The 20553-nt window shown below is 37.2% G+C and overlaps 1 protein-coding gene across 3 annotated transcripts; it reads right to left on the reverse strand.

Moving 5' to 3' along the window:
* Positions 1-1697: 1697 nt before the first annotated feature.
* Positions 1698-6393, reverse strand: LOC117337162 (S-antigen protein-like). 3 transcript variants are annotated; one of them, XM_033898007.1, is made up of 3 exons: positions 6261-6393; positions 2480-2582; positions 1698-2443 (listed from the first exon to the last, which is right to left on the reverse strand). In XM_033898007.1, exons 2-3 carry the CDS (start codon positions 2579-2581, stop codon positions 2024-2026), a joined length of 522 nt encoding a protein of 173 aa, XP_033753898.1. In that variant the 5' UTR covers position 2582; positions 6261-6393; the 3' UTR covers positions 1698-2023. The 3 variants fall into 3 exon arrangements, with proteins under 3 accessions (XP_033753898.1, XP_033753899.1, XP_033753897.1); XM_033898008.1 differs by having other exon boundaries at positions 1698-2407; positions 2444-2582; XM_033898006.1 differs by having other exon boundaries at positions 1701-2582.
* Positions 6394-20553: the final 14160 nt, after the last annotated feature.

The following is a 20553-nucleotide window of genomic DNA, read 5'->3' on the forward strand; positions in this document are numbered from 1 at the left end:
GTCACGGACGATTAAACAGGGTACAATACGGAGTCACGAACGATTAAACAGGGTACAACACGGAGTCATGGACGATTAAACAGGGTACAACACGGAGTCACGGACGATTAAACAAGGTACAATACGAAGTCACGGACGATTAAACAGGGTACAATACGGAGTCACGAACGATTAAACAGGGTACAACACGGAGTCACGGACGATTAACAGGGTACAACACGGAATCACGGACGATTAAACATGGTACAACACGGAGACACGGACGATTTAATAGGGTACAACATCGAGTCACGGACGATTACACAGGGTACAATACGGAGTCACGGCCGATTAAACAGGGTACAACACAGAGTCGCGGACGATTAGACAGGATACAACACGGAGTCACGGACGATTACAGAGTTTTACCATACCGACAAAGTCATCATCATATATTACACGGTCTCTCCCTACCGACAAAGTCATTATCATATATTACACGGTCTCTCCCTACCGACAAAGTCATTATCATATATTACACGGTCTCTCCCTACCGACACAGTCATTATCATATATTACAAGGTCTCTCCCTACCGACAAAGTCATTATCATATATTACACGGTCTCTCCCTACCGACAAAGTCATTATCATATATTACACTGTCTCTCCCTGCCGACAAAGTCATTATCATATATTACACGGTCTCTCCCTACCGACAAAGTCAGTATCATATATTACACGGTCTCTCCCTACCGACAAAGTCATTATCATATATTACACGGTCTCTCCCTACCGACAAAGTCATTATCATATATTACACGGTCTCTCCCTACCTGACAAAGTCATTATCATATATTACACGGTCTCTCCCTACCGACAAAGTCATATATTACACGGTCTCTCCCTACCGACAAAGTCATTATCATATATTACACGGTCTCTCCCTACCGACAAAGTCATTATCATATATTACACGGTCTCTCCCTACCGACAAAGTCATTATCATATATTACACGGTCTCTCCCTACCGACAAAGTCATTATCATATATTACACGGTCTCTCCCTACCGACAAAGTCATTATCATATATTACACGGTCTCTCCCTACCGACAAAGTCATTATCATATATTACACGGTCTCTCCCTACCGACAAAGTCATTATCATATATTACAAGGTCTCTCCCTACCGACAAAGTCATTGCCATATATAACACGGTCTCTCCCTACCGACAAAGTCATTATCATATATTACACGGTCTCTCCCTGCCGACAAAGTCATTATCATATATAACACGGTCTCTCCCTACCAACAAAGTCATTGCCATATATAACACGGTCTCTCCCTACCAACAAAGTCATTATCATATATTACACGATCTCTCCCTACCGACAAAGTCATTATCATATATTACACGGTCTCTCCCTACTGACAAAGACATTACATCATATATTACATATATTGTCTTGATTGTATATATTATATTGTATATATGTTTTTCTCTATACATCATGTCAATATGTGAGAATAAAATGAATTTGAATTTGAATTTGCATCAATCAGATTAAGTGGCAGGTATACGCCTTAAGAAGTGTATCTTCTATAACCATAGTCCTATGCTCCATATTTCTAATAATGTAACTAAAATTAAAATCAGACTTTGTATTGATGTAATGTTGTGTCATAAGGTTATGTATCAATAGATAACAAAGTCTCCATGATGTTATTATTGTAATTTTTATTAAATCTTACATGAAAGCTTTTCGTCAATCTTGAATATGTTGCTATGAATTTGATTCCATCAAAATAATTTTTGAAACATTTTTTTTTTTTTTGAGCCGACAGGAGCAGAGAGAGGCAAGCAATGCCGTTCTGTAATATTGATGTTTGGTCATGTCTTTATGTAAACACTGAATGCATAATGATCGTCTCCAATAATTTCACTTTCCGTACAATCCCTTTCAGGCATTAATATTCTGTAGTGGGTTCTTTAATCTTTTTTGCCGCCCCCACTTTTCCTCTTCCACCTTTTGCTTTCCCGCCTTTAATCTTTCCCGTCTTTTCCTTTTACAGGTATTCCTTGTCCAGGTTTTGTGTTTCCAGTTTGTCCTTGTCCAGGTTTTGCGTTTCCACCTTTTCCTTGTCCACCTTTTCCTTTTCCATCTTTTCCTTTTCCTTTTCCTTTTCCACCTTTTCCTTTTCCTTTTCCATCTTTTCCTTTTCCGTCGTCTCCGTCGTCTCCGTCTTTCCCATCATCTCCAGCACTATCGGGTTGCTTGGGTCCCGTAGGTGGGGTCCTATCGGCATCATCTGTAGGTGCCGTAGGTCGGACATCATCGGTTTCATTTCTAGGTGCGTTTGTAGGTGTTTTATCTGCATCATCTGTAGGTGCCTTGACAGTGGTCTTATCGGCATCATCTGTAGGTGCCTTGACAGTGGTCTTATCGGCATCATCTGTAGGTGCCTTGACGGTGGTCTGATCGGCATCATCTGTAGGCGCCGTAGGAGTGCCCTTATCATCACTTTGTCGCCTAATTCTGTAAGGACTGGCGAAGGTGGAGACGACCAAACATAGTCCTATTGTAAGTAGTATTACTCTCATCCTGTAAAATATAGCAAAAAAATGGTCAGTAAAATAGTGGTAAAACGTTATTCGTCCTAATTAGCTTTTTAAAAATGTCATTAGGGAGTCAAAATAGAAGAAACAAAATGGGTTTACTTATTACAAATATGTTCCTATGTTTTGAGCTATAATTGTATCTATCTAAACAAATGTTTAAATTCAACTCTGGACCAAATCAGGTCAATCTAAACCGTATTTTATATGGAGACTACGTATTGAGTGATTACAGAGGAAGTCTAACTATAATGTACTGTATTATACACTGAGACTACGTATTGTAGAGTGATTACAGAGGAAGTCTAACTATAATGTACTGTATTTTATACCGAGACAACGTATTGTAGTGATTACAGAGGAAGTCTAACTATAATGTACTGTATTTTATATCGAGACTACGTATTGTAGTGATTACAGAGGAAGTCTAACTATAATGTACTGTATTTATACCGAGACTACGTATTGTAGTGATTACAGAGGAAGTCTAACTATAATGTACTGTATTTTATACCGAGACTACGTATTGTAGTGATTACAGAGGAAGTCTAACTATAATGTACTGTATTTTATACCGAGACTACGTATTGTAGTGATTACAGAGGAAGTCTAACTATAATGTACTGTATTTTATACCGAGACTACGTATTGTAGTGATTACAGAGGAAGTCTAACTATAATGTACTGTATTTTATACCGAGACTACGTATTGTAGTGATTACAGAGGAAGTCTAACTATAATGTACTGTATTTTATACCGAGACTACGTATTGTAGTGATTACAGAGGAAGTCTAACTATAATGTACTGTATTTTATACCGAGACTACGTATTGTAGTGATTACAGAGGAAGTCTAACTATAATGTACTGTATTTTATACCGAGACTACGTATTGTAGTGATTACAGAGGAAGTCTAAATATAATGTACTGTATTTTATACCGAGACTACGTATTGTAGTGATTACAGAGGAAGTCTAACTATAATGTACTGTATTTTATACCGAGACTACGTATTGTAGTGATTACAGAGGAAGTCTAACTATAATGTACTGTATTTTATACCGAGACTACGTATTGTAGTGATTACAGAGGAAGTCTAACTATAATGTACTGTATTTTATACCGAGACTACGTATTGTAGTGATTACAGAGGAAGTCTAACTATAATGTACTGTATTTTATACCGAGACTACGTATTGTAGTGATTACAGGAGAAGTCTAACTATAATTACTGTATTTTATATACCGAGACTACGTATTGTAGTGATTACAGAGGAAGGTCTAACTATAATGTACTGTATTTATACCGAGACTACGTATTTTAGTGATTACAGAGGCAGTCTCAACTATAATGACTGTATTTTATACCGAGACTACGTATTGTAGTGATTACAGAGGAAGTCCTAACTATAATGTACTGTATTTTATACCGAGACTACGTATTGTAGAGTGATTACAGAGGAAGTCTAACTATAATGTACTGTATTTTATACCGAGACTACGTATTGTAGTGATTACAGAGGAAGTCTAACTATAATGTACTGTATTTTATACCGAGACTACGTATGTAGTGATACAGAGAGGAAGTCTAACATATCAAGTATTTTATACCGAGACTACGTATTGTAGTGCTTACAGAGGAAGTCTAACTATATGTACTGTATTTTTACCGAGACTACGTTTGTAGTGATACAGAGGAAGTCTAACTATAATGTACTGTATTTTATACCGAGACTACGTATTGTAGTGATTACAGAGGAAGTCTTACTATAATGTACTGTATTTTATACCGAGACTACGTATTGTAGTGATTACAGAGGAAGTCTAACTATAATGTACTGTATTTTATACTAAGACTACGTATTGTAGTGATTACAGAGGAAGTCTAACTATAATGTACTGTATTTTATACCGAGACTACGTATTGTAGTGATTACAGAGGAAGTCTAACTATAATGTACTGTAGTAAACCTTGAGGGTTGTTTATTTTTAGTGAAATACGTAGTGATGTTTAATAGCTATTGGTATAAATGATAATTGTAAATGTTTCTGTATACATGTATAGAGAGGAATTTGAGTGATAAAAACCGGAATATTTAAAACAGACCATATAAGCTAACAGCTGTTCTGTGTTAACATCTTTAGTAAGCTAGGTTGGATGGTTTATTTTACGATATATATAGGAAGATATGTGTAAAAATGAAGAAGAAAGTCATTAAGATTATCTATTATTTATGGTGTATAGTCCAGCCCATTTTAGTATTGAATTCAGTTCATTTTTTTATTAGTACATATACTGCCCTAATATTCATTAATTCACATTTACCAAGAAGTCAACTGACTCATCCTTTAAATGAAATTGATTTTGAAGAATTTAAATAAGAATCCGTGTATATATGGTTTTTTTTTTTTTTTACTTTTAGGCACAATGATAATTCAACTTCTCACACATACTTTTTAACATAAAGAAAATGTCTAATTCATATATCAAAACATGACTTACTGGTCGAATAAACTTACAATATATTACTGATACATATATGTGTTTTTACGATAAAAAGAATGTTTAATTTCTATCATACATAATTGTACTACAATTTGTCACATAAATACTTTTTAACATAAAGAAAATGTCTAATTCATATATCAAAACATGACTTACTGGTCGAATTAACTTACAATATATTACTGATACATATATGTGTTTTTACGATAAAAAGAATGTTTAATTTCTATCATACATAATTGTACTACAATTTGTCACATAAATACTTTTTAATATAAGAAAATGTCTAATTCATATATCAAAACATGACTTACTGGTCGAATTAACTTACAATATATTACTGATACATATATGTAGTTTTACGATAAAAAGAATTATTAATTTCTATTATACATAATTGTACTACAATTTGTCACACAAACACTTGTTGATTTGAAGAAAACTTGTTTTCTTGTTGTCCTACCTGGATAATGTCAGGTGCCTATGTTTATATATGTTTGGCTGACCAGTAATACATAACTGGTGTTTACAATGTGTATGTATTTTTGCTTGTACGTACGATATTATTGTCAGTTCTTTACACAATGTGCATTACCTACTTATAACTATTATTTCATTTTATTCTAAAATGCCGATGTAATACTGATATACGTAAAAAAAAGTTAAAAGTTACTGCTTTAAAATGCCAAGCATATTTAAATTGATACCGTCATATAACGGACAAAATACAAAAGAATTATAATCATTGTCAAAATATATCAAAGCGGCTAATGCCAACAGAATTTCATTACTTAGCTATGCTCGAGTATATTGTCTCTTGCACGTATTTCTTATTGTTTGATATTGGCAATGCTATGTAAATGTGTATATTATGTAGACTCAAGGCTAATAAAGAACTAAACATGTTACCAATCCGTAAGCTACATTAATGCAATAAAATATGCTTACCTAGTAAATCAAATCATTTTTAATAAATAATTAATGTTTTGGTAAAGCTACTATAATTTGATTATATGATGCATGTACTTCGTTACTCTCTAATACAGTACTGTAATTATAAACTATAAAGTTTCTATTATTTATAGTTACAATTAGACATAGAATACAATACACATACTTTATCTTAAAACTTTGAGAACATGAGCGCTATATCTTACCTTGCGATGTTCTACTGTCAGTTCTCGCCGTTACGTAAGGTTGAGCGATTTCCGGCCTCGGGTATACCTGTCCTGGATCGGTAAAGAACCACCCGGCTCCCCCGTCCTTTATACTTACCCGTGAGGCCAAATCGTGACTTTGACAACAATACCAGTCACATGACATGCTCCGATTACCTCCGTAATTATCCGATTCTTCATTAAAATAGGGCCGAAATCGTGACACTTGTACGGCTCTTCTGCTTTATACACCTGTTAACCAATAGTTTCTACAAGGTTTAATTCCTTAGAAAATCGTAATTTGAAGAGACTTAATGTTTTTATCTTGAATAGGTGATTTAAAAAGATTCTAACTGGGACTCTCATTTAAAGTTGAATTGAGTTAAACAGCATCAAATCACGATTTTCAAAGACAAGCAAATGTCTTCAGGCAATATATCAACAACATTCAAACCTGAATATCTTAAAATGTGGCACCATTACGATACACACACTCGTAAATGCAAAAGAGTTAGGGAACATGACATCACATTCTTGTAAGGGTCCTAATTATTGCAAACATTTAATTTACAATAAACAATAAACGACCAAAATCCTGTGATAATATCAGAAATGTTGAATGTACTGTACATTATTGCAAGTATTCACTAAAATGTGGCCACTTTCCGATGATAATATCGCAAATTTCTAATGAACTGTGACCGTTACACAACGATAGTATTGCAATTCCAATATACCCTGGTCAAAATTTAACAATATCAGCGCGAATTCTCATTGTCTTACGGCCACTAAGCTGGAAAAAGCAAACTGCAACTGTCTTATCGTATATTTAGTATAATATGGCCACAAAGCAAACATGTAATTACAACTCTTGTATCACAAATACTCAACGTGTTATGGTCAACATCTTCCCATAATATCACGAATACTCAATTACAATGTATCTATGGCCGCTCTCAAACGTCAATATCACAAACTCAATGTCCAATGGAGACTATTCAATGATATTATCACAAATATCTAAGGACAATGTACCATGATCACTTCACAACCATAGTATCGCAAACACGCCCAATACTATAGCCAATATCTAACGACAATATCGCAAATATGCAATATACTATAGCCAATATCTAACGACATTATCGCAAATACGCTATATACTATAGCCAATATCTAACGACATTATCGCAAATATGCAATATACTATATCCAATATCTAACGACAGAATCGCAAATATGCAATATACTATAGCCAATATCTAACGACATTATCGCAAATACGCAATATACTATAGCCAATATCTAACGACACTAACGCAAATATGCAATATACTATAGCCAATATCTAACGACAGAATCGCAAATATGCAATATACTATAGCCAATATCTAACGACATTATCGCAAATATGCAATATACTATAGCCAATATCTAACGACAGTATCGCAAGTACGCAATATACTGAAGCAACTATCTAACGACAGTATCGCAAATACGCTATATACTATAGACAATATCTAACGACATTATCGCAAATACGCTATATAATATAGCCAATATTTAACGACATTATTGCAAATACGCTATATACTATAGCCAATATCTAACGACATTATCGCAAATACGCAATATACTATAGCCAATATCTAACGACAGTATCGCAAACACGCAATATACTATAGCCAATATCTAACGACATTATCGCAAACACGCAATATACTATGGCCAATATCTAACGACATTATCGCAAATACGCAATATAATATAGCCAATATCTAACGACAGTATCGCAAATATGCAATATACTATAGCAACTATCTAACGACATTATCGCAAATACGCAATATACTATAGCAACTATCTAACGACATTATCGCAAATACGCAATATACTATAGCAACTATCTAACGACATTATCGCAAATACGCAATATACTATAGACAATATCTAACGACAGTATCGCAAATACGCAATATACTATAGCCAATGTCTAACGTCAGTATCGCAAATATGCAATGTACTATAGACAATATCTAACGACATTATCGCAAATACGCAATATACTATAGACAATATCTAACGACATTATCGCAAATACGCAATATACTGAAGCAACTATCTAACGACAGTATCGCAAATACACAATATAGTATAGCCAATATCTAACGACAGTATCGCAAATACGCAATATACTAAAGTATAATAATCCTTGGTGTATTTTGTTGTTTTGGATTTTGTAGAGTTGTAGTTGTAGAATAAAGAGGAAGTCGTAGATTGTTGGTTCCTCTGTTTTTTGGTGTAGGTAGGTATAGGTTGTGACCGTTCGAAGACGGCTAGGAGTGACATTAGTATGATCATATATGTGCATCGGCCGGACAGATAGATTTCCCCCGACTTAATATGGTTATGGGGTTCGTGACCTGAAGTCTACATGTAAATACCACATTGATTAGAACTACACGAAGATAATTGAATACAACCAGTATTAAAAGCCAAGGTCATATGAGGACGGGTGTCAAGGAGACACTAACAGCCAAGGTCATATAAGGATAGGTTTCAAGGAGACAACAACAGCCAAGGTCATTGAGGACGGGTGTCAAGGAGATACTAACAACCAAGGTCATATAAGGACGAGTGTCAAGGAGCCAACAACAACCAAGGTCATATGAAGCCGGGTTTCAAGGAGACAACAACAGCTTAGGTCATATGAGGACTGGTAACAAGGAGACACTAACAGCAAAGGTCATATGAGGTCAAGTTTCGAGGAGGCATCAACAGCCAAGGTTATATGAGGATGGGTGTCAAGGAGACAACAACAAAGGTCATATGAGGACGGGTGTCAAGGAGACAACAACAACCAAAGTCATATGAGGGCGGGTGTCAAGGAGACATCAACAGCCAAGGTCATATAAGGACGGGTGTCAAGGAGGCAACAACAACCAAGGTCATATGAGAACGTGTTTCAAGGGACAACAACAGCTTAGGTCATATGAGGACGGGTGTCACGCAGACACTAACAGCCAAGGTCATATGAGGTCAGGTTTCGAGGCGACATCAACAGGAGATACCAATGGGGACGGGTTTCAAGGAGACAACAACAACCAAAGTCATATAAGGACGGGTTTCAAGAAAAACAACAACAGCTAAGGTAATGTAAATGTAAACTTTATTTATTGTACGGCAGTTATACAATGTACTTGCTGGGAGAGAAAACCGGGATACGTAGAGAAAACCAAGATGAAAGGCATGTATGATACCACTGTGCCACTCGATCAACTACCGAACGGACAGAACGGACGGTGTCAAGGAGACACTTACAGCCAAGTTCATATCAGGACGGGTGTCACGGAAATACCAGCCCCCAATTCATATTAGGATGTGTGACAAGGAGACACTTACAGCCAAGTTCATATCAGGATGGGTGTCACGGAAATACCAGCCCCCAATTCATATTAGGATGTGTGACAAGGAGACAAAAACAGCCAGTCTTATATATGGACGGATATCAAGGAGACACCAACAGCCGAGGTCATATGAGGTCACGTACAAAGGAGACACCAACAGCCGAGGTCTGATGAGGTCACGTACAAAGGAGACACCAACAGCCGAGGTCATATGAGGTCAGGTGTGCAGGAGACACCAACGTTAATAGCCAAGGTCATAGAAGGACGGATATCACGGATACACCAGCACCCAATCTTACGAGAATGAGTACCAAGAAGACAGTTACAGTTACAATGAGGACAGGTGTAAAAGAGTTATTACTTACTAGAACCTATACATGTATTTGTAAATGATAACTCTGGAAAATATCCGATCAAGAAAGCATAAGCGCTTTTACATTAAATCTTGGTGTGAATATGTTTTGTGCTGTGTAGCAGGCGTGTCTCCGAAGCAGCTTTCCTGTCCGACTTCTACCTTCGTACAGTTAATTCTACGGCTTTTCTGCCGAACAGCACACCCCCTACCCCGGATATTTCACTTTGATATTGACATAATTTTTAGTGATTGCATTTGCTGACAAACAAATAAATTATTAACAAGATATTTACGTCATATTTACAAAATTTCTAATCATTTGTTAGAAAATATGTACAGTAATGACAGGCCAGCATATAAACAAAAACATGTAATCTAATTCAAACGTTTTGTTGCATATTTACAAAATTTTCTAAGCATTTCTATTACATATGTTCATTGATTTATTTATAAGATATTCCTAGCAGATTTACAAAATTTCTAAATATAATTTTAGCCAATGCGAGAGGGATTTAGATGGTTTGGAACAAACATGTTAGCTTTAAAGTAAAGAATAATTCATTTTTATTTTTATTTTTTTCCATGACCCCGACCGGCACGCAGATATATTCCACGAGTGTGCCTAATATTTGATATAAATAGCAAACCATCGAATCCAATCAAATACCAACTTGTATAGCATGCCTTTGTTTGCTTTGGCACTATAGAATATGTCAACTTTGTTGTTGGCCCTGCGATTTACTATTTATTTGTTTGTAAACATTGTGGAATACTTTGTATTTGTTTATTATCACTGTGGAATAATAATAATATTTGCTTGCTGACGCTGCTGAATAACTGTATTTAGTTGTTGACGTTATGAAATACTGTGTATTTGTCTGTTGACCCTGTGAAATACTTTGCATTTGTTTATTGATGCAATGGAATTCTTTATATTTGTCTGTTGACGCTATATCAAATACATTGTATTTGTTTGTTGATACTAAGGAATACTTAGTGTTTGTTTGTTGATACTAAGGAATACTTAGTGTTTGTTGATACTAAGGAATACTTAGTGTTTGTTTGTTGATACTAAGGAATACTTAGTGTTTGTTTGTTGATACTAAGGAATACTTAGTGTTTGTTTGTTGATACTAAGGAATACTTAGTGTTTGTTTGTTGATACTAAGGAATACTTAGTGTTTGTTGATACTAAGGAATACTTAGTGTTTGTTTGCTGATACTATAAAATATTTAGTGTTTGCTGATATTATAAAATATTTAGTGTTTGCTGATACTATAACATACTTGGCATGTGTTTTTGACGCTTTTTGGGCACTTTCTATATTTTATTGGTGTTGCGGAATAATAGTTTTTATTTGATAACGCTGAGTAGGACATCGCTTAGTATGTTGATTCTTAGAAAAACTTTGTAACATTGGAATTGTTTGTTAACACTGTGTAATACATTGTTTGTTGACACTATGTAATACTTTGTTTGTTGACACTGTGTAATACTTTGTTTGTTGACACTGTGTAATACTTTGTTTGTTGACACAGTGTAATACTTTGTTTGTTGACACTGTGTAATACTTTGTTTGTTGACACTGTGTAATACTTTGTTTGTTGACACTGTGTAATACTTTGTTTGTTGACACTGTGTAATACTTTGTTTGTTGACGCTATGTAATACTTTGTTTGTTGACACTGTGTAATACTTTGTTTGTTGACACTGTGTAATACTTTCTTTGATAAGGACGCACGTTATTAGTGTTGATGTTTTGTTTATATTTTGTATCATGGTGATTTTGATTACTTTTGTCCCAATCTATCAATCATGGAGACTCGGAAACAAATATTCCGTACACAATACATGATTTATTGGCGCGGTCCTAGCATATTAAAAAAATCGCACTCCTCTATATTGAGTATCATTGTAGTTTTAGCCCCTCGAATAGACCCAAACATACACTTTCATAGCTGAATGAATTTCAAATCCTTGCAATATTGTAACATATCATGAGTTCGTGTACTTTGGTATAAATAATGGTTAACATGTATAAAAAGGAAAATTTACTTTTGAAACGGCTTGCAACACGATAGTAAAATATTCCTATCCGTTTTCGTACAGAGATATTGAAACTATTGGTTTACAGCTTATGCGTTAATGCCTTGCAAACGTTTCACTTATCAGATGGATTTGTTTAACTATAATCACTTTGTGAATATTTTACCAAAATACATCACGACACTCATAGCTGATAATCCATGTTTACCTTCCTTCTCTATTGTTGGGATGCTCACGACTTGGTCTATTTTTAGAAATTGGGAGCATACCGCGGACCCAGTTTCTATAAATATACGTTAGGTCGTGATAAGCAGCACAATACAAACTGTTTGATCTCAACTAAAGAGTATGTATTGCACGCTAAGATGGGCCGGAGTGGTATAAGGTTTTCTCTACTGAATTAGGACGATCCCTTGTAATATACACCTATGACAAAGAAGCCGCTGGTCGTGATAACGATAAGTGCCGTCGCACCTGTCATAAGTTTCTGACCGTGTTTATTCTCTCACCGTATTTTGGAGTATGTTGTGACTGTGTAAGCTGTGTTTACACTTGGTCACGATGTCCAAGGTTCAAGTAAATCCAAGTACTCCCTGCATATGAAATCGTATCAAGCGTGATAACAAATTTCAATTGTTAAAATCCAATATGGCAGTCTGGCGGCCATTTTGTTTTCCCGATCAGATTTTTAAAAACTGAATGTACACAACTTTATAAGGGAACAAGGGGAACCTCCATATAAAGTTTGAGAAATATCCTTTGATACTTCTTAAGGAAAAGAGATAACATTTTACAACTGTCAAAATCCAAGATGGCCAGCTGTTGGCCATTTTAGTTTTCCAAATCAGACACAAAATTAAAGGTGCAAAACATAGGACCGAGGGAAACTCTCACATCAACTTTAATAAATATCTTTCTAGTACTTCTCAGAAAATATCGATAACAAACTTCAGCCGATAAAATCTATCAGTCATTTTTATGTCTCAACCAATCACAAGAATGAATAGGACAATTAGGAAACATAAAGTTTGAGAAATTTCCGTAGGTACTAAAGTTTACCTGCAATGATTTTCAATATTAAGTTTGAAAGTATATCATATCATAACAAAAAAAAGTGGAGCAAGTGCGAACGCCATGTTTCAGAGAAATCCTGATTTTTCTGGAAATCTCAATCACCTGTGCCCGCCAGCGATGACGTCCAAGATCTGTGACGTCACAAACTAAGTTCAAAGCTGTTAATTCAGCGCTTTTGGATTTTACCAAAGAAGAGCGAGATCATGTGCTGTGCTTTATGCCATCTGCCATGTGATTAAACAAAGTTTTCCCCTCCTTTTCATTTTGATATATATCTAGATTATTGTAACAAACAACAAGTCTACACACCCATAGACGTTTATTCTAACGCTGAAATATCGTGGAAGGAGCTCGTAGCAACTAGGAGGAAAGCGCGTGTTGTGGATGAATGTCGGAACACGCATGCATTGTATGTCTTTTCCACGCATTTCCTTGAATTCAATTGACTTTTCTTATTGATAAGAAAATGGTGAAATGTTTCATTTTATCATAATGGCAAAGTAAAGCGCCCTGTCTCGTCCTAAATTTCCTGACCCCAGACATATTTTTGTTGTGACTGTGTTTGAAGGAATGAACGAAGGTTATCTAAATACATACATATGAACTTCGACTTTTATGTTATCAAATGACATAATGTACGAAAAGTATAGGTTTTTTTTTCATCAAACGCCTTTGAAATCTGGTACTGGGGGGAGGGGGGATGCACATGATCGTCAGCAGAAACATTGATACGGAGAAATGGACTAAAATATACGTGTGTGTACTATACAGTTGTTTTTCTTCGTTGTTGGAATCGTGCAAAAGATAGTTAAATATACCAACAATACTGATTGATATTATGATATGACAACGTGTGGCTAGGGGGCGTGTCTATCATCTGTCCCAGCTACACATTCTGTATGTAATGTTACGGTGTCTAATAGGCCTACAAATAATATACGGCCGGTATATACCGTATAATTTGCACGGGATTTCGTTCTGGCCATTCTTTAACACTAGCGCTTTCGTAAATGCAGCAAATCATAAAACATAATTACTGTATGGTCTGTTCCTTGCACGTGCTCTTATTTGATATTCGGGTTTACTGATTGTTAAACAATCAGTAAACCTGAATATCAAATAACAGCACGTGAAAGGAACATACCTACATACTATATATAGCTGTCTTTCAATACCATATATTACATATTCGAGCTTAGCCAACAAAGTGTTAACAAAAAACTGAAAAAGGCCTCTCCAAACTTCAATCTGATTAAAATACAGATCATCAATATGATACCAGTGCTCATATTGTTTAGATGATCTGATGATTTCATTTTGATGAAAATGTACATGTACAAACACAGGGACTTGGTTCGTTGTCCCTGTTATAATACATATATATGTACCGTGGATTGGGACTTTGTGTCAAATCCCTGTTATAATACATATATATGGGTCGTGGGTTGGGCCTGTTATAATACATATATATGGGCCGTGAGTTAGGCCTGTTATAATACATATATATGGGCCGTGGGTTGTCCCTGTTATAATACATATAAATGGGCCGTGGGTTGTCCCTGTTATAATACATATAAATGGGCCGTGGGTTGTCCCTGTTATAATACATATATATGGGCCGTGGGCTGGGCCTGTTATAATACATATATATGGGTCATGGGTTGGGTCTGTTATAATACATATATATGGGCCGTGGGTTGGGCCTGTTATAATACATATATATGGGCCGTGGGTTGGCCTGTTATAATACATATATATGGGCCGTGGGTTGAGCCTGTTATAATACATATATATGGGCCGTGGGTTGTCCCTGTTATAATACATATATATGGGCCGTGGGTTGGGCCTGTTATAATACATATATATGGGTATTGGGTTGGGCCTGTTATAATACATATATATGGGCCGTGGGTTGTCACTGTTATATAACATATATATGGGCCGTGGGTTGTCCCTGTTATAATACATATATATGGGCCGTGGGTTGTCCCTGTTATAATACATATATATGGGCCGTGGGTTGTCCCTGTTATAATACATATATATGGGCCGTGGGTTGGGCCTGTTATAATACATATATATGGGCCGTGGGTTGTCCCTGTTATAATACATATATATGGGCCGTGGGTTGGTCCTGTTATAATACATATATATGGGCCGACGGTTGGTCCTGTTATAATACATATATATGGGCCATGGGTTGTCCCTGTTATAATACATATATATGCGCCGTGGGTGGGTCTGTTATAATACATATATATGGGCCGTGGGTTGGTCCTGTTATAATACATATATATGGGCCGTGGGTTGGGCCTATTATAATACATATATATGGGCCGTGGGTGGGTCCTGTTATAATACATATATATGGGCCGTGGGTTGGGCCTATTATAATACATATATATGGGCCGTGGGTTAGGCCTGTTATAATACATATATATGGGCCGTGGGTTGGTCCTGTTATAATACATATATATGGTCCGTGGGTTGTCCCTGTTATAATACATATATATGGTCCGTGGGTTGGGCCTGTTATAATACATATATATGGGTCGTGGGTTGTCCCTGTTATAATACATATATATGGGCCGTGGGTTGGTCCTGTTATAATACATATATATGGGCCGTGGGTTGTCCCTGTTATAATACATATATATGGGCCGGGGGTTGGTCCTGTTATAATACATATATATGGGTCGTGGGTTGGTCCTGTTATAATACATATATATGGGCCGTGGGTTGGTCCTGTTATAATACATATATATGGGTCGTGGGTTGGTCCTGTTATAATACATATATATGGGTCGTGGGTTGGGCCTGTTATAATGCATATATATCGGCCGTGGGTTGTCCCTGTTATAATACATATATATGGGCCGTGAGTTGGGCCTGTTATAATACATATATATGGGCCGTGGGTTGTCCCTGTTATAATACATATATATGGGCCGTGGGTTGGGCCTGTTATAATACATATATATGGGCCGTGGGTTGTCCCTGTTATAATACATATATATGGGCCGTGGGTTGGGCCTGTTATAATACATATATATGGGTCGTGGGTTGTCCCTGTTATAATACATATATATGGGCCGTGGGTTCGGCCTATTATAATACGTATATATGGGCCGTGGGTTGGGCCTGTTATAATGCATATATATGGGCCGTGGGTTGTCCCTGTTATAATACATATATATGGGCCGTGAGTTGGGCCTGTTATAATACATATATATGGGCCGTGGGTTGTCCCTGTTATAATACATATATATGGGCCGTGGGTTGGGCCTGTTATAATACATATATATGGGCCGTGGGTTGTCCCTGTTATAATACATATATATGGGCCGTGGGTTGTCCCTGTTATAATACATATATATGGGCCGTGGGTTGTCCCTGTTATAATACATATAATGGGCCGTGGGTTGTCCCTGTTATAATACATATATATGGGCCGTGGGCTGGGCCTGTTATAATACATATATATGGGTCAGTGGGTTGGGTCTGTTATAATACATATATATGGGCCGTGGGTTGGGCCTGTTATAATACATATATATGGGCCGTGGGTTGGCCTGTTATAATACATATATATGGGCCGTGGGTTGGGCCTGTTATAATACATATATATGGGCCGTGGGTTGTCCCTGTTATAATACATATATATGGGCCGTGGGTTGGGCCTGTTATAATACATATATATGGGTATTGGGTTGGGCCTGTTATAATACATATATATGGGCCGTGGGTTGTCACTGTTATAATACATATATATGGGCCGTGGGTTGTCCCTGTTATAATACATATATATGGGCCGTGGGTTGTCCCTGTTATAATACATATATATGGGCCGTGGGTTGTCCCTGTTATAATACATATATATGGGCCGTGGGTTGGGCCTGTTATAATACATATATATGGGCCGTGGGTTGTCCCTGTTATAATACATATATATGGGCCGTGGGTTGGTCCTGTTATAATACATATATATGGGCCGTGGGTTGGTCCTGTTATAATACATATATATGGGCCATGGGTTGTCCCTGTTATAATACATATATATGCGCCGTGGGTGGGTCTGTTATAATACATATATATGGGCCGTGGGTTGGTCCTGTTATAATACATATATATGGGCCGTGGGTTGGGCCTGTTATAATACATATATATGGGCCGTGGGTGGGTCCTGTTATAATACATATATATGGGCCGTGGGTTGGGCCTATTATAATACATATATATGGGCCGTGGGTTGGGCCTGTTATAATACATATATATGGGCCGTGGGTTGGTCCTGTTATAATACATATATATGGGCCGTGGGTTGTCCCTGTTATAATACATATATATGGGCCGTGGGTTGGGCCTGTTATAATACATATATATGGGTCGTGGGTTGTCCCTGTTATAATACATATATATGGGCCGTGGGTTGGTCCTGTTATAATACATATATATGGGCCGTGGGTTGTCCCTGTTATAATACATATATGGGCCGGGGGTTGGTCCTGTTATAATACATATATATGGGCCGTGGGTTGGTCCTGTTATAATACATATATATGGGCCGTGGGTTGGTCCTGTTATAATACATATATATGGGTCGTGGGTTGGTCCTGTTATAATACATATATATGGGTCGTGGGTTGGGCCTGTTATAATACATATATATCGGCCGTGGGTTGTCCCTGTTATAATACATATATATGGGCCGTGGGTTGGGCCTGTTATAATACATATATATGGGCCGTGGGTTGTCCCTGTTATAATACATATATATGGGCCGTGGGTTGGGCCTGTTATAATACATATATATGGGCCGTGGGTTGTCCCTGTTATAATACATATATATGGGCCGTGGGTTGGGCCTGTTATAATACATATATATGGGTCGTGGGTTGTCCCTGTTATAATACATATATATGGGCCGTGGGTTCGGCCTATTATAATACGTATATATGGGCCGTGGGTTGGGCCTGTTATAATGCATATATATGGGCCGTGGGTTGTCCCTGTTATAATACATATATATGGGCCGTGGGTTGGGCCTGTTATAATACATATATATGGGCCGTGGGTTGTCCCTGTTATAATACATATATATGGGCCGTGGGTTGGGCCTGTTATAATACATATATATGGGCCGTGGGTTGTCCCTGTTATAATACATATATATGGGCCGTGGGTTGGGCCTGTTATAATACATATATATGGGTCGTGGGTTGTCCCTGTTATAATACATATATATGTGCCGTGGGTTGTCCCTGTTATAATACATATATATGGGCCGTGGGTTGTCCCTGTTATAATACATATATATGGGCCGTGGGTTGGGCCTGTTATAATACATATATATGGGCCGTGGGTTGGGCCTGTTATAATACATATATATGGGCCGTGGGTTGGGCCTGTTATACTACATATACATGGGCCGTGGGTTGTCCCTGTTATAATACATATATATGGGCCGTGGGTTGGTCCTGTTATAATACATATATATGGGCCGTGGGTTGTCCCTGTTATAATACATATATATGTGCCGTGGGTTGTCCCTGTTATAATACATATATATGGGCCGTGGGTTGTCCCTGTTATAATACATATATATGGGCCGTGGGTTGGGCCTGTTATAATACATATATATGGGCCGTGGGTTGGGCCTGTTATAATACATATATATGGGCCGTGGGTTGGGCCTGTTATACTACATATACATGGGCCGTGGGTTGTCCCTGTTACAATACATATATATGGGCCGTGGGTTCGGCCTGTTATAATACATATATATGGGCCGTGGGTTGTCCCTGTTATAATACATATATATGGGCCGTGGGTTGGTCCTGTTATAATACATATATACGGGTCGTGGGTTGGGCCTGTTATAATACATATATATGGGCCGTGGGTTGGGCCTGTTATAATACATATATATGGGCCGTGGGTTGGGCCTGTTATAATACATATATATGGGCCGTGGGTTGGGCCTGTTATAATACATATATATGGGCCGTGGGTTGTCCCTGTTATAATACATATATATGGGCCGTGGGTTGGTCCTGTTATAATACATATATATGGGTCGTGGGTTGGGCCTGTTATAATACATATATATGGGCCGTGGGTTGGGCCTGTTATAATACATATATATGGGCCGTGGGTTGGGCCTGTTATAATACATATATATGGGCCGTGGGTTGGGCCTGTTATAATACATATATATGGGCCGTGGGTTGTCCCTGTTATAATACATATATATGGGCCGTGGGTTGGGCCTGTTATAATACATATATATGGGCCGTGAGTTGGGCCTGTTATAATACATATATATGGGCCGTGGGTTGTCCCTGTTATAATACATATATATGGGCCGTGGGTTCGGCCTGTTATAATACATATATATGGGCCGTGGGTTGTCCCTGTTATAATACATATATATGGGCCGTGGGTTGGTCCTGTTATAATATATATATATGGGTCGTGGGTTGGGCCTGTTATAATACATATATATGGGCCGTGGGTTGGGCCTGTTATAATACATATATATGGGTCGTGGGTTGTCCCTGTTATAATACATATATATGGGCCGTGGGTTCGGCCTATTATAATACGTATATATGGGCCGTGGGTTGGGACTTTGTGTCAAGTCCATTGGGTACATACTTTAGCCACCATACGTGTTTAAAGACGATGTACTTATTAACAGATCAGGCATGCATGGCTTAGGCGACACTAATTAAGTGATAAAAACGGCACTGAAAACCAATATAAAACTTACAATAGCAGATTTTTTTTTTTTATTGTTATACAATTAATTCAACAGATAAACTCTATCTGTATGTATGAACCGTGACTGACAAGCGTATTCAAAACGCTTACGTACTTAAATCTTATGTAAAGTATGCATGGCATTCTACATAGATTAAAGCTTTAATTGTAATATATACTAGTACTTTCATTTTAATAATCTTCACCATATCCCAGTATCTCAAAATCGGACGGACGGACCAGCTGATTCCAGTTTAAACCCCCAACTTCTAGTACTTCTCAGGATGTATCGATAACAAATTTCAACTGTCAGAATCTACGATGGCCTCCCATCGGCCACTTTGACTTCCTAATCCAACTCAAGTTTGAGAAATATACTTCTGCTGCTTCTAAGAAATAGCGATAACTAAGATTGCTTTCAGGGGGATGAACAAACAATCTGCTGGTGATGGGATAAGAAGACAAATGATATATAACAGTAATCAGACTCAGTGTCAGACACGTGGGTTTTACCGGTTCTATACTACACGTATACGCATATTGTTTATATAAGGGCAAGGTCAGACATGTACCGGTTCTGTACTATAAAAACTGTAGAGTCAGTGTCGGACAGGAACAACTACGGTACTGTACACACTGTATATAAGG

The sequence above is a fragment of the Pecten maximus genome, chromosome 11 (genome assembly GCF_902652985.1).
Source record: "Pecten maximus chromosome 11, xPecMax1.1, whole genome shotgun sequence".
Classification (NCBI taxonomy): domain Eukaryota; kingdom Metazoa; phylum Mollusca; class Bivalvia; order Pectinida; family Pectinidae; genus Pecten; species Pecten maximus.

Bases quoted from the DNA above. Each gene is read 5' to 3' on its own strand.
- LOC117337162 (XM_033898006.1), bottom strand. From the start codon at position 2,581: ATGAGAGTAATACTACTTACAATAGGACTATGTTTGGTCGTCTCCACC.